The 14,106-nt window shown below is 63.4% G+C and overlaps 3 protein-coding genes across 3 annotated transcripts; 1 reads left to right on the forward strand and 2 right to left on the reverse strand.

The window, feature by feature from the left end:
* Window positions 1-4,154: 4,154 nt before the first annotated feature.
* On the reverse strand, window positions 4,155-5,808 carry LOC102107628 (surfactant protein C). Its single transcript, XM_005530825.3, has 5 exons — window positions 5,712-5,808; window positions 5,121-5,468; window positions 4,914-5,024; window positions 4,729-4,839; window positions 4,155-4,591 (listed from the first exon to the last, which is right to left on the reverse strand). Exons 1-5 carry the CDS (start codon window positions 5,748-5,750, stop codon window positions 4,496-4,498), a joined length of 705 nt encoding a protein of 234 aa, XP_005530882.3. The 5' UTR covers window positions 5,751-5,808; the 3' UTR covers window positions 4,155-4,495.
* A 1,617-nt stretch (window positions 5,809-7,425) lies between these two features.
* LOC148182420 (surfactant protein C-like) lies at window positions 7,426-8,765 on the reverse strand. Its single transcript, XM_088068399.1, has 5 exons — window positions 8,609-8,765; window positions 8,366-8,515; window positions 8,117-8,257; window positions 7,932-8,042; window positions 7,426-7,769 (listed from the first exon to the last, which is right to left on the reverse strand). The coding sequence occupies exons 1-5, from the start codon at window positions 8,651-8,653 to the stop codon at window positions 7,668-7,670; spliced, it is 549 nt and encodes a 182-aa protein (XP_087924525.1). The 5' UTR covers window positions 8,654-8,765; the 3' UTR covers window positions 7,426-7,667.
* Window positions 8,766-9,135: 370 nt separating this feature from the next.
* LGI3 (leucine rich repeat LGI family member 3) lies at window positions 9,136-13,159 on the forward strand. The gene is made up of 8 exons (XM_088068278.1): window positions 9,136-9,767; window positions 10,972-11,043; window positions 11,133-11,204; window positions 11,285-11,356; window positions 11,446-11,517; window positions 11,690-11,859; window positions 11,940-12,104; window positions 12,202-13,159. Exons 1-8 carry the CDS (start codon window positions 9,553-9,555, stop codon window positions 13,017-13,019), a joined length of 1,656 nt encoding a protein of 551 aa, XP_087924404.1. The 5' UTR covers window positions 9,136-9,552; the 3' UTR covers window positions 13,020-13,159.
* Window positions 13,160-14,106: the final 947 nt, after the last annotated feature.

Here is a 14,106-nt window from a genome sequence, read left to right on the forward strand (position 1 = left end):
GGGGGTGGCGGGGACGGGCTCTGGCGGGGACCTGGCCCGCAGCCCCCGTTCCTGCCCCTCCGCCGCCCCCGGGGCCGCTCCTGCACCCCCTGGGCCGGGGCTGTCCCGTCCCGTCCCGTCCTGCACACCCCGGGTCCCGTCTCGTGTTTCCCGGTACCGATCGTGCTCTCTTCGGTACCGTCCCATATCCCCGGTACCGATCCTGCCCTCTCCGGTGCCGTCCCACATCCCCAGATACCGATCCTGCCCTCTCCGGTACTGCCCCACATCCCCCGGTACCGATCCTGCCCTCTTCGGTACCGATCCTGCCCTCTCTGGTACCGCCCCACATCCCCCGATACCGATCCTGCCGAGCCTCTCCTGTCCCATCTCGTGTTCTCCGGTACCTATCCTGCTCTCCCCGGTACCGATCCTGCCCTCCCCGGTACTGCCCCACACATCCCCCGGTACCGATCCTGCCCTCCCCGGTACTGCCCCACACATCCCCCGGTACCGATCCTGCCCTCCCCGGTACTGCCCTACACATCCCCCGGTACCGATCCTGCCCTCCCCCGTACTGCCCCACACATCCCCCGGTACCGATCCTGCCCTCCCCGGTACTGCCCTACATCCCCCGGTACCGATCCTGCCCTCCCCGGTACTGCCCCACACATCCCCCGGTACCGATCCTGCCCTCCCCGGTACTGCCCTACACATCCCCCGGTACCGATCCTGCTCTCCGCCGGTCCCGTTCCGTTCTCCCCAGTCCAAATCCCACCACCCAGAACTGATCCCACTCCCTGATATTTCTCCTGCCCCATCCGGTCCCTCCCGGTATTCCCAGTCCGATCCTCGTTCCCCACCCGCTCCCCTCTGGTGCCCCCAGCCCGGTTCCTGCCACCCCTCGGTCCCTTCTGGTATTCCCAGGTACCAATCCCGGCCCCCTGGATACTCCCAGGACACAAAATTCCACATCCTCCAGCACCGATCCATCCCTTCGGTGCCATCCCGTGTCCCCAGCACCAACCCCACACCCCCACATTACCCCGGGTCCCGCTCTTGCTCCCCAAATTCCCACCCCACATCCCAGCTCCTGCAGTCCCCGCGTTTTCCAACCCCAAATCCCCCGGTCCGGGACTCCCGATCCTGAATCCCTGGTTCTTTACCCCTTATCCTGCACCCCAGGGACCGAATGAGCACCCCAGGAACTGGAAAAACACCCTGGGAATGGTGGGCAAGGGGCTCAGGAGCGGGATGAGCACCCCAAAAGTGGGACCAGCACCCCAGGAGTGGGATGAGCACCCCAAAAGTGGTATGAGCACCCCAGGATCAGGATGAGCACCCCAAAAGCTGAGCAAGCACCCCAGGAGTGGGATGAGCACCCCAAAAGTGGTTCGAGCACCCCAGGATCAGGATGAGCACCTCGGGGAGGGTGGGCGAGCAGCCCGGGATGGGGATGAGCTGGGTCAGCCCCCCAGTGGGGAGCAGGGTGAGCCCCCCAGGGCGATCCGAGGGTGTCCGAGGATGCCAAGGCGCAGACACAGCCCCGTCCCCTCGCAGTGTCCCTGCCTGGGACGTTCCAGCCTGGGAATGCTGCAGTGGGAATGGGGTTGAGAGGATCTGGCTCATCCCATGCCGCTCCTACAAACCCATCCCCATCCTCTCACAGCACTCCCAGAGATTGTGGTAACTTCATTTTTTAACATTTTAAGTGTTTTAAGTGTTCCCTGTGTCCGATGAGCTGCACAGGGACACACTGGGTGACACCGGCATCCAGGCTCTGCTCCCTCCCCTAAATCCTCTTTCCCTTCACTTTTGGGGCTCCCCTGCATCCAGGGCCTGGCTCGTTCCCACCAGGAATGACGGAGTCTCCTTCACCCGTTATCTCTGCCGTTGTTTTCCTCCCCCATCAGGATCATCCCAGGATGTTTTCCTCCTTCTCCCTTATTGCAAAACCCACATCCAGCAAAACTTTCCTCCTCAAAGCAGATAAATAAACCCCGGAAAACGGGGCTGACTCCGTGTCCCCGCTCTGCCCCCGGCCCTCACGTCACATCCCAGGGATGGGAATTTGGGGAGCAACCTCTGGAACCAACTCCAGCCCCGAGCCGGTCTCCCAAGAAAACAAACAAGCGAGGCTCTGGAATACTTTTTGTTTTCATCCTGGGAGGATGTTTGCGGGCTGAGTCCCTGGATGATGTAAATCCATGATCTCAGGATCCAGCCATTGGTTTCCACCCTGAGATCGCCCCTTTCTCACGGAGCGCTCTGGGGAGCCGAGGCTCTCCGAGGAGGCTTTTCCCAGCCCGGCTTTCCCACGCCGGGCTCGGCTCCCAGGATCTGGGATCCGGCTCCCTCTCAACCGTGCTGGTGGCCCTGGAGGTCACCGGCCACCGGCATTCCAACCTGGAAGAGGAGCTGAGCATCCCACCCAGCCTGAGCATCAGTTTGGGAATGTCCTTATCCCAGGAGCCCTGGGTGGATGTCACCCGGCACGGGCACACGGATTCCAGTGCTCCCACCTCGGCCTGCCCACCCCGCAGGGCATCCTGGAGCGGCAGGTGGGCAATGCCGAGGCCTGGCACTGGCACAGCCGTAAGGCTGGGGGACACTGGGAGCTGCCAGGAGCGTTCCTGGATCCCATCTTCAGCTCTCTGTGGCTTCCATCCCCAAAACCTCCACAGCAAAGAGCAGCCCAGGGTGTTCCCAGGATCTTTTCCCCCACGGAACTGGGACCAGCGGCCCCTCGGCGACCCCTGTGCAGTGAGTGACTGGCACTGGATTGTCCCCTGTGGCCACAGTGGCACCAGCCAGGGTGGCTGGAGGGTGGCACCTCCCCTTCCCAGGGGTGGGATCCCCCCCAATCCCAGCACCTCCCCTTCCCGGGGGTGGGATCCCCCAATCCCAGCACCTCCCCTTCCCAGGGGTGGGATCCCCCAATCCCAGCACCTCCCCTTCCCAGGGGTGGGATCCCCCTCTCCCAGCACCTTCCCGGGGATGGGATCCCCCAATCCCAGCATCTACTGGGGGTTTTACTCTGGTTTCCCCTGCCAGGACCCCCGAGGTCCCCACTGTGCCGCAAACCTCTGGAAATTGGGATACTGGAATTGTTCCTGGGGGTTCTGCCAACTTTCTGTCGCCTCCCCCATCTGCTCTGGCCTTCAGGAGGAGGCTGAGGGGGTCTGGGGGTCAGGGAGGGTTTGGGAGTGGACACCCCAGAGCTGCAGGAGGTCTTGGATGGATGTCCCACATCCCAGCCAGCTGCAGCTGCAATTTCCTGGCAGGAGCAGCTTCCCTGGTGCCAGGAGTGGGGAAAGGGGCTGGATCCAGGTGTGGGGGCTGGTGGTCCCCATTTTGGGGCTGGCATGAGGCCGCTGTGGGACTGGTGGGCTCCCATTCCTGGGGGATTGGATGGGCTGCTCCATGTTCCTCCTGTCAGCTCCAGGCCAATGTCCTGGTCCCGATAACTCCTGGTCCTAATAATGCCAGAATCCCATCCTAATAAAGCCTGATCCTACTAAAATCCTGCTCCTTGTAACTCCTGATCCATATAGTGCCAGCATCTCAGGCCTAATAAAGTCTGATCCCAGTAACACCTGATCCCAGTAACACCAGTATCCTAGTCCTAACACCCCCTGACCCTAATAACACCAACATCCTGATCCTAATAATTCCTGATCCTAATACTACCAGCATTCTGCTCCTAATAACACCTGAGCTTAATAAAGCCCGAACCCAGCAGCAGCTCCTTCATCCCAAAAATCCTAATAACTCCCAGTTCTTGCAATGCCTGATCCTGATAACTCCTGATCCCAACAGCATCCCTGTCCTAAATCATCCCAGTGCTAATGATCCCTGTCCTTGGGCAGCGGCTGGTGGCCGTGGCTGCTTTCGGCACAGCCTGGCTCCAGGAATAGCTCCCAGACCTGATTCCTGCCCTTCTCCTTTATTCCAGCCTGGCAGAGGACAGACCCATTTTTCAGGCCAGCCTGGCTCTGGCAGCAGGACGGGGCAGCTCAGGTCAGGCAGCCACGCTCTGGGGAGGCTCTCCCGTGAGCCCCCAGGCTGTGGCTGCGACAGAAATTCCCCCAAAAATCAAGCTCGGAGCCCCTCAAGGCATTTTTAAGGCAGGGGGAAGGCGGGAGCTGGCGGGAGCGAGGAACTGGAACGGAGAATTGTGTTTTCTTTAAATGTCATGTTTTTTTAAGCTCATTTTTGCACTTGGGTTTTGGCGAAGCTGAGAAGACTTAAGTGACAAACCAGCTGTCCCCCCGCGCAGCGCAGACACCCCCGCCCCGCCCCCGGCCCCGCGCCTGCGGCCCCTCCAGCGCCGACCCCCTGACCCCTCCGAGTCCCCCGCACCCCAAAATCGGGGTGGGCGGCGCGGGGGCGGTCGCGGAGGAGTCGCCGATGCTCCCAGCGAGGCTGTTGGGGATGCTGCAAGGCAAAGCTGGTGCTGTGAGGGTGCTGCCGGGTGGGCGGGGGTCCCGCAGCCCCCCTGCCCACCCCGCGGGCTCTAAGCCCAGTAAACAGGGAGGAGGCTGCAGAGGATGCTCGCTGTGGTGCCCAGGAGGGAGCGGTCAGCCAGGGGCATGGAGATCTTGTCCTCAGCCTGGACAGGGACATTCTTCATCATCATCATAATCATCATCATCATCACCATCACCATCATCATCATCATCATCATCATTCCTCATCGCGGGGGACCCTGAGCCCCCCACGCGCCCCCTGCCCCAGCCGGGTCCTCACCTGCCGGCGCTGGAAGGTCTCGACCACGGTGTCCAGCCCCGGGATGTTGTCCTTGTCCACGCGGGTCACGAAGCAGGCGCGGTGCAGCCGGGGTCTGTAGCTCACCAGCAGCTGTTGGAAGCAAAACCCTGGTCAGCTCCATCTCATCTCCCCCTCCCCGTGTTCCCCAGAGACCCCCCACTCACATTCCTGTAATCATAGACGACAGTGGCCGCGTTCCCGTCCCCGCTGTCCAGGTAGAAAGTGGCCGCGTCCTCTTCCCAGACTGTCCCAGTCCACACCCCGCTCCGCAGGACCTGGGAGAGGACGAGGGGGGATCTCAGAGGCTCCGACAGCCCCTTCCCCCGGGCATCGGGGGGGTCCTTCTGCTGGCACCGGGGGACCTCACTCACGGTGTCGGCGTGGCGCTGGTCAATGCTCAGCCGCATCAGCAGGGCGCCGGCGATGATGAGCACCAGCAGGACCACCACGACCACCGCGATGAGCAGGCAGCGCAGGCGGCCGCAGCCGCAGCTCAGGAGCTTGCGGGGCAGGGAACAGAGCAGCCGAGGGACGAAGCACAGGGACTTCTTAAGGCAGCCGGAGCAGCTGGTGCAGCCGGCACAGCCGGGACACTTGGGACACTTGGGACACTGGCAGCACTTGGGCAGGCAGCAGCATTTGGCGCAGCACCAGCTGCATTTGGTGCAGCATTTGGCGCAGCACGTGGCGCAGGGCAAGCAGCAGCCATTCCCCGAGTCCTGGGGGTGCGGGAAAGCGGGGGGAGATGCCGTCAGAGGGGTGGAGGTGGGAGCTGGGGGATGCAGGAGGGGTTGGGGGTCTCATCCTGCTGCCCCCCGGCATCCCGCTGCCCCCAGACACTGGGAATGCAGCATCCCATGGCCCAAACCCCCATCCCGGGCGCTGGTGCCTCGCTGGGATAAACTGGGCAAAGCCCTGTGCCTCGCTGGCTGCAGGGACACCCCGGTGTGGCAGGGACTCACCTCCTCTTCAAGCATCACCTGCTTCATGCTGCTCTCCATGGCTGCTGCCTCCTCCCATTCCCAGCCCAGCCTGGCCACCGGGACTGGGAATTTTATACTGGGGCACTGGGGTGGGGACAGGAGCGGCCCCTGTGAAGGTTTGGTGGCCCCAGGGTGCAGTCGGGCTCTGGCATGTGACCCACTCCACCCGTGTTTGCTGAGCGCCCACTCCCAGCTGGATCCCCCTGGGAACCTGCTGCTCGAGGAGCTCCGAGGGCACTGGGTCAAGGACCCTTGTCCCCAGGCTTGGGGACTTCTCTGCTGCCCAGGAGCGAGGTGGCAGGGCCAAAGCAAACCCTCCAGGGTGGAGCATCTGGCCGTGGTGAGACCTGGCTCATGTCCCTTCGCCAGCTCGGGCACCTGGAGCTGCTTGATGTGGCAAGGAACAAACAGGACATTCAAGATTTCCTGTAATCCGCAGAGATGGGGTGGGAATGGGGTGGGGAAGTGTCCCTGACCCTCATTCTGGGTCCCGAGGCCGCTCGGACACCACTGCTTGTGGTTTGGGGCTGGCAGAGGTGCCCACAGTGTGGATTTTTTTGGGGTGAGGGGGTCCCAGCTCTGACCTGTCCCCCTCAGGTGACAGGGGCACACTGCTGGGCCTTGGTTTTGCCCATCCACAAGCCCCTTCTGCAACTGGGACCCCCCGGGCATACCTGAGACCCCCAAAACCCACAGGCAGGTGTTGGGGGGTTGAATGCTGCCTGTTTTCCCAGAGTGTCAAGGGCCACAAGAGTCCCTCGAGTGGCTCCTGGCTGTTCCCAGTCACTGTGTGAGCCCTTAGCACCTTTCCTGGCCCATGGCACCCTCTTGACTCAGCTCCTTATCATGGTTGAGGGTTTTTTGGGAAGCAGAGCCACTGGCTCCAAGTTGGCACATGGGAACGTGCAATGTACCTCCTGTTCCCAGCAAAGTGTCACCCCTTGGAGCTGTGACCCCTCCTTCCTTCCCACCCACGGCAGTGATTTTGGGGACAGCATGGAGTTTGTAGCTCTGGAAAGATCAAATCAACTTCCAGGGGTCTCTTTTTCCCCTCCCAGGCACGCTGCTTCCCTGATTTTCGGCGCAGCACTTGGAAGTGGACCCAGAGCTGATGTGGGGCAAGAGAAGCTGGAATGGATGGGAAAAGGGAGAGGATGGGGATGGGGGGAGCTGGAGCAAGGGGATTGTGGTGTCCATGGATAACCCAGGGCTTGGTTCCCACTGGGGACGTCACAGTCCCTCTGTCCCCACCTGCCCGGGGACTCTCCTGAAGGTCTGGAAGTGCAGAGGTTGCTCCTCACCCTCTATCCTCCAAACTGGGGGGGCACAGGTGGGGACAGTGGGAGGGCACAGGTGGGACAATGTAAGGGCACAGCTGGGGACAGTGGGAGGGCACAGGTGGGGACAGTGGGAGGGCACAGGTGGGGACAATGGGAGGGCACAGGTGGGACAATGTGGGGGGCACAGATGGGGACAGTGGGAGGACACAGATGGGGACAATGGGGGGCACAGGTAGGGACAATGGGAGCATGGTGTGCAATTGTGCTGCTGCACCCCGTCTTTGATCCCTCCTGAACTCCTCTCACCCCAACCTGAGGGATTCCTCTCCCCACCCTGCACCCCACAAGGGGACACCCCTGGGACACCGTGTCCCTGTCCCCAGCACCCAGAAAAGGCAAGAACACCACTTGGAGCCGGGGGCACAGGCTTTACTTTGTAGACAGAAGCAAATCCCAGAGCAAATCCCACTTTGTTTTTTATGGCGAGAGCAGTGGGAAAGCCGCAGTGCCAAGCGACAGTGGACGCAGCACCCTGTGGCAGGGTGGCTGCCCCCAGGATGGGAACGAGGTGGAGGAGAGAGATTCCCGGGCATCCCGCCTGGAAGGCAGCGTGGGGGACAGTGACACCCCCATGTCCCATCCCACTGGGAGCCTCCTACACCCAGAACACGGGGACGGTGCTGCAGAGGATGTTGATGGTGGTGCCTAGGATGGAGCGGTCAGCCAGGGGCACGGCCTCGTCCCCATCGCCCTCATCCTGCGGGACAGAGAACGGAGCAGGGGCCGCCACCCTCGGCAGCCGCAGCGTCCCCTCCACAGGGGACAAACCCCCGCCCCACATTTCCCAGGATGCAGGGCTTGGGCTGCGCTGAGCCCGGAGCGGCTGCACCCCCGTCCCAGCGGGGTGGTCGCCACTCACCTGCCGGCGCTGGAAGCTCTCGGTGACCGCGTCCAGCCCCGGGAAGTTGTCCTTGTCCACTCGGGTGATGTAGCAGGCGCGGTGACGCCAGGACCTGTAGCCGACCAGCAGCTGTTTGCAGACAGAGCCGGCTCAGCTCAGCACCGTCCTGTCCCCATCGCGCCCGTCCCCAGGTCCCCTCGCACCTTGCTGTACTCGAACACCACCGTGGCGGAGGCGTTGAGCCCGTCCCGCACCGCGAACGTCCCGGTCCTTTCCTTCTTGCTCATGGCGAGCTGCTGGGGGGTCCCCTCACCATCCAGCCCGTGGATGGTCATTCTCAACACCTGCCATGGGGGAGAGGGCTCAGGGAGCTCCGCGGGGGCCGAGCTCCGTCCCTATGGAGCTGGCGTGCTCCCGGAGCCACTGGCACCGCGGTCCCCTCCTGCCCTCACCGTCTCGGCGTGTGACTCGCTGAGGTGCAGCCCCAGCAGGAGGAAGGTGATGTTGACCACCACGAGGGCCACCACCACGAGGGCCACCAGCAGCAGGAGGCTCCTGAGCTCGTTGGGGATGCAGGGCAGGCGCGGGGACTCCGTGTACCTCTGTTGGGGACACAGGGGGACGCCCGGCTGAGCCGCCGGGGGTGGCAGCGGGGCTCAGCCCCGCGCCCAGGGTGGGTGATGGGTGCTACTTACCGGAGGTGCCTCCTCCATCAGCGCCTCTTTGGAGCTGTCGTCCATCTCTCCGTGTGCTCCCGTCCCTTTGCTAGCCCGCAGCCGCGGGCATTTATAGGATCTCGAGTGGCCGGGGAAGGCTGGGGCCACTCCAGCTGCCGAGGTGCCACTTGTGCTGTTTGCTGAGCCCCGAGAAGAGCCAGGGAGGGGACACAAAACCTCCGAGGGCCCTTCCCTGGCATTTGTCCGGCAGCGGTGGAGGTGCCAAGGCAAACAGTGGGCAGTGTCCGCCCTCCACACCCAGCCCCGGGCTGTGGCAGGAGGGGCCCCAGCACCCCAGCACGTTCCCGGGGCGGGGGGGCTGCACCCCTGGTTCTGCACGGGCAGCTGTGCGTGCCCCCCCCGGGGCGGGGAAGGAGCTGGCTGCACTCATTGTTCCCGGGGCCTCCGTGCCAGGGACGGCGCAGATGGCATGGGAGAGATGGGTGCCTGGGACGGACGGGTGCCCGGGCTGGCGTGGATGGGTGCCCGGGGTGCTGCAGCTACGGCGGGCGCGGGCAGCGCCGAGGCGGGGGAGGCACTGCAGGGTGTCACCCCCGCCCTGTACCCCCAGTTCTGCGCACCCCGAGAGCCGCCGGTGGAAGCGGAGTGGAAGCCCGGGTGTGCTCGCTGCCAGGGACACGCGCGCACGGACACGCGTGCACGGGGATGCTGGCGCTGTCACTCAGCCGCATCCCTCCCTCCTTCCCTCCTTCCCTCCCTCCGTCCCTCCGTTCCTCCCTCCCGCAGCAACGGGCATGCTGTGCTGCAGAGCCGCGGGTCAGGCGCCCGCAGCCTCCGCCGCTTCTCCTCCACACTGACATCCCCAGGGAGAAAAAAATTTAAAGAAGGCTTTTCCACAGCTCCCGGACACAGCGGCGCTGGGAGCAGCTCCCGGGATCAAACGGGGATAAGGCCAGGGAGCGATGGAGCTGCGGCGAGGGAGGAGGATGCTGAGGGACCAGCTTCCTGCTCGCCTCCTCCTCCTCCTCGCCGTGGCCTGGCTCTGGCTGCCGGCGGAGGGGCGGCGCCCCCCCCGGCCTCCCCCTTGCCCCCCGACCTGCTCCTGCACCCGGGACACGGCTTTTTGCGTGGACTCCAAGGCTGTGCCCAAGAACCTTCCCCCGGAGGTCATCTCGCTGTGAGTACCGGGGGTGGGGACAGGGATGGGGACAGCGTCACATCCCAGGAGTGCAGGGCTGGCAGGGGCTGCTGGCTGTCCTGGAGGGGCAGAGACACCCCGTTTGTGCTGCACAGGGGGACAAACACGTGGCAGGGCGGGGTTCGGTCAGTGTGGGGGGCTCTGGGGCGAGGAGGAGGCTGCGGACAGCCCAGGACCTGTATGTGTGTTCTGCGGCGCTGGCACACGCAGCCATCCATCAGTGCCAGGCAGAGCAGGGCTGCAGCCTGTCGCTGCCGCGACCTTGGGGACCAGAACTCCCACGGAGACACAGCTGTGACCCTGGGGACCAGAATCCCCAGGGGACACGACTGTGACCTTGGGGACCGCAGCCCCAGGGGGACACGACTTGTGGGGGTGGTCCTGATGGAGGGTCACTGGGGACACGGCTGCTTCCCGGAGCCTGGCACAGGGGCGTGTGGCAGATGTGGGTGTTTACACCTGTTTGTATGTGCTTACACACACGTTCTGTGTGTGTTACACCTGTTTATATGTGCTTACACAACCGTTTGTGTGTTACACAACTGTTAGTGTGTGTTTCACCTGTGTGTTACACCTGTGTGTGTGTGCTTACACACCCGTTAGTGTGTGTTACACCTGTGTGTGTGTGCTTACACACCCGTTAGTGTGTGTTACACCTGTGTGTGTGCTTACACACCCGTTACTGTGTTAAACCTGTGTGTGTTACACCTGTGTGTGTGCTACACCTGTGTGTATGTGCTTACACACCCGTTCTGTGTGTATTACACCCGTGTGTAAGTTACACCCGTGTGTATGTGCTTACACACCCATTAGTGTGTGTTTACACCTGTGTGTATGTGTTTACACACCCATTAATGTGTGTTTACACCCGTGTGTGAGTTACACCCGTGTGTATTTGCACATGGCCCAGGGCCAGGGGCTGCAGCAGGCCGTGGGCAGCCTGCGGTGGGTGCCAGCCCCCTGCACCTCGTCCCCTCCGTGTCCCCGCACGGGGCAGGGGCTGCTGGGGTCCCTGCGGACCCCTCGTGGGCTGCCCCGGCAGAGGACAGACCCCAGCAGGTGACCCAGAGCCCGTGTGGGGGACACGGGGGTGGCAGTGGCAGAGGACAGACCCCAGCCGGCGACCCAGAGCCGGGGTGGCAGTGCCACCGTCCCCTCGGCTGAAGCTCCGTCTCTCCCGCAGGACGATGGTGAACGCGGCCTTCACGGAGATCCGCGAGGCAGCTTTCGCCCACATCCCGTCCCTGCAGTTCCTGTAGGTGTCCCGTGCCCCCGGCCCCCGGAGCTCCCCTCGCTGCCCCCCGCCCAGCCCGGCGCTGACGCCTCCCCCCTCTCTCTCTGCAGCCTCCTCAACTCCAACAAGTTCACGCTGATCGGGGACAACGCCTTTGCCGGGCTCTCGCACCTGCAGTACCTGTGGGTGACACGGGGACACGGGGACGGGGAGGGCGTGGGGATCCTCGGGATGGTCCCGTCACAGTCTGCTCCCGTTCCAGGTTCATTGAGAACAACGACATCCAGGCGCTTTCAAAGGCCACTTTCCGCGGCCTCAAGTCCCTGACGCACCTGTGAGCACCTGGGGGACACTGCGGGGTTGGCCCTGTCCCTTTGTCACCGTCAGGGACATGTCACCTCCACAACCCTTCTTGTCCCCCAGGTCCTTGGCCAACAACAACCTGCAGACGCTGCCACGGGACCTCTTCAAGCCGCTGGACATCCTGAGTGACCTGTGAGACTGCCACAGCATCGGGGACCCCCGGGGACACAGGGCTGGGGACAGGGTGACATCCCAGGGGCTAGGGCAGGGTGCCGTGTGCTGGCAGGGGCCCCCAGGACACTGAGCTGGGGGCAGGGTGACATCCTGGTGGGCGCTGGGGGTGACCCGGTGCCATCCCTGGCAGGGACCTCCGTGGCAACACGCTGGCCTGTGACTGCAAGATCAAGTGGCTGGTGGAGTGGCTGGAGAACACCAACACCACAGTCCCTGCCGTGTTCTGCAGCAGCCCCGGGCAGTTCGAGGGACAGCGGATCCGGGACCTGGCGCTCGGTGACTTCCAGTGCATCACCACAGGTAAGGCGCCACAGTCACCTGTCACACGTCACCTCCGTCCTGGGTGTTCACACCCTCACTGCCGCCTCTCCCTGCTCCAGATTTCGTGATGCACCAGGTCCTGCCCTTCCAGGCGGTGTCAGCCGAGCCCTTCACCTACGCCAGTGACCTGTACGTGGCCCTGGCACAGCCAAGCGCCAGCAGCTGCTCCATCCTCAAGTGGGACTATGTGGAGCGCAAACTCCGCGACTTCGACCGCATCCCCGGTGAGGAATTGGGTTTGGAGTCCCCTCCTGGGTGGGCAGCCCATTTGGGGTGACCCGGGGCGGGCTCAGCCCCGGCGTGACGCGGTTTTGTCGCCAGCTCACTCGGCAGTACACTGCAAGCCCATCGTGGCACAGGAGCAGCTCTACGTGGTGGTGGCGCAGCTCTTTGGTGGCTCCTACATCTACCGCTGGGACACGGCCGTGGACAAGTTCATCAAGATCCAGGACATCGACAGCCAGAAGATCCGCAAGCCCAACGACATTGAGGCCTTCCAGATTGAGGGCGACTGGTACTTTGTTATCGCTGACAGCTCCAAGGCGGGTTCCACCAGCCTCTACCGCCTCAACCAGAATGGCTTTTACTCCCACCAAGCCCTCCACGCCTGGCACCGCGACACCGACGTGGAATACGTGGAGAACGACGGGAAACCCCGGCTGATCATCTCCAGCAGCTCCCAGGCCCCTGTCATCTACCAGTGGAGCCGGGCACAGAAGCAGTTCGTGCCTCAGGGCGAGGTGGGCGAGATGCTGGATGTGCAGATGGTCAAGCACTTCAGGGCCAAACGGGACCAGTTCCTCTGCCTCAGCCGCTACATCGGTGACTCCAAGGTGGTGCGCTGGGAAGGGCAGCGCTTCGTGGAGGTGCAGACGCTGCCATCCCGCGGCTCCATGGTGATGCAGCCCTTTGCCGTGGGGCAGCGGCAGTACCTGGCGCTGGGCAGCGACTTCTCCTTCACCCACGTGTACCTGTGGGAAGAGGAGAAGCAGAAGTTCGCCAAGTTCCAGGAGCTGTCGGTGCAGGCGCCGCGGGCGTTCCGGGCGGTGCCGGCGGCCGACGTGCAGCTGCTGCTGGCGCCCAGCTTCAAGGCCAACACGCTGGTGTACCGGCACGTGGTGGTGGACCTCAGCCTGTAGCCGGGGAGCCGCCAGACATGCATGTGCCCACCATCCCTTGCTCCCTCCCTGGGCACTCCCTGTCCCAGCCCTCCACCTTCACCCAGCCTCACGGTGCCTCAGTTTCCCCACGGTGCTCCCGGTTTCACCCTGTGGCATGCAGGGAGGGAGGAGGGGATGGGTGGGGGGGGGGGTCTTTGTCTGCTCGAGCCATGGGCTGGGAGCTGGTGGCAGGAAAGGAGGGGGGATGGCGGGCAGGGATGTGGGAGGAGGGATGGGGGGTTCCCAGGACCCTGAGGGACTTTGGGATGCTCCAAAGTGGATGGGATGGCCAAGGTGGGTGGGGTGGGATGCCCCAAGGATGATGGGATGCTCCAGGATGCTCCGAGGTGGATGCAGATGGGATGCTGAGGATGATGATGGATGCTCCAAGACCAGCGGGATGCTCTGAGGTGGATGCAAGATGGGATGCTGAGGATGATGATGATGGATGCTCCAAGGACGATGGGATCTTCCAGGATGCTCCAAGATAGATGCAGATGGGATGCTGAGGATGATGATGGATGCTCCGAGGACGATGAGATGCTCCAGCATGCTCTGAGGTAGATGCAAGATGGGATGCTGAGGATGATGATGGATGCCCCAAGGATGATGGGATGCTCCAGGATGCTCCAGGATGCTCTGAGGCGGATGCAGATGGGATGCTGAGGATGATGATGGAAGCTCTGAGGACAATGGATGCTCCGAGGCGGATGCTGATGTGATGCCCCGAGGACAGCACAATGCTCCAGGCCAGCAGCTCCTGCCCCTCTCCGTGCATGTCCAGCAGCTCCCTGTGCCCATGGCCCCGCTGCCAGGCAGGACCCAGCGTGCCCGGAGCGTCCGTGCCCACCAAAACCCCCCAATAAACACACTGTGACCCCCAGCTCTGCCCTTGTGTCCTTCCAGCCACGGCGTGCCCGCCCTATCCCGCATTCCATGGCACCAGCGAGCGGGAATTCCTCATTTCAGGGTGCTCCAGGCCCCGCACACGGGGTTTTCTCCAGCAGAAACCTCGGCCCACTGTGAGGGTGGGAAGCAGGAGGTGTTTCCCCAGGGAGGGGAGTCC

The sequence above is a fragment of the Pseudopodoces humilis genome, chromosome 30 (genome assembly GCF_049639895.1).
Source record: "Pseudopodoces humilis isolate 2021_Gansu_Grassland_sample_001 chromosome 30, ASM4963989v1, whole genome shotgun sequence".
Taxonomy (NCBI): Eukaryota; Metazoa; Chordata; class Aves; order Passeriformes; family Paridae; genus Pseudopodoces; species Pseudopodoces humilis.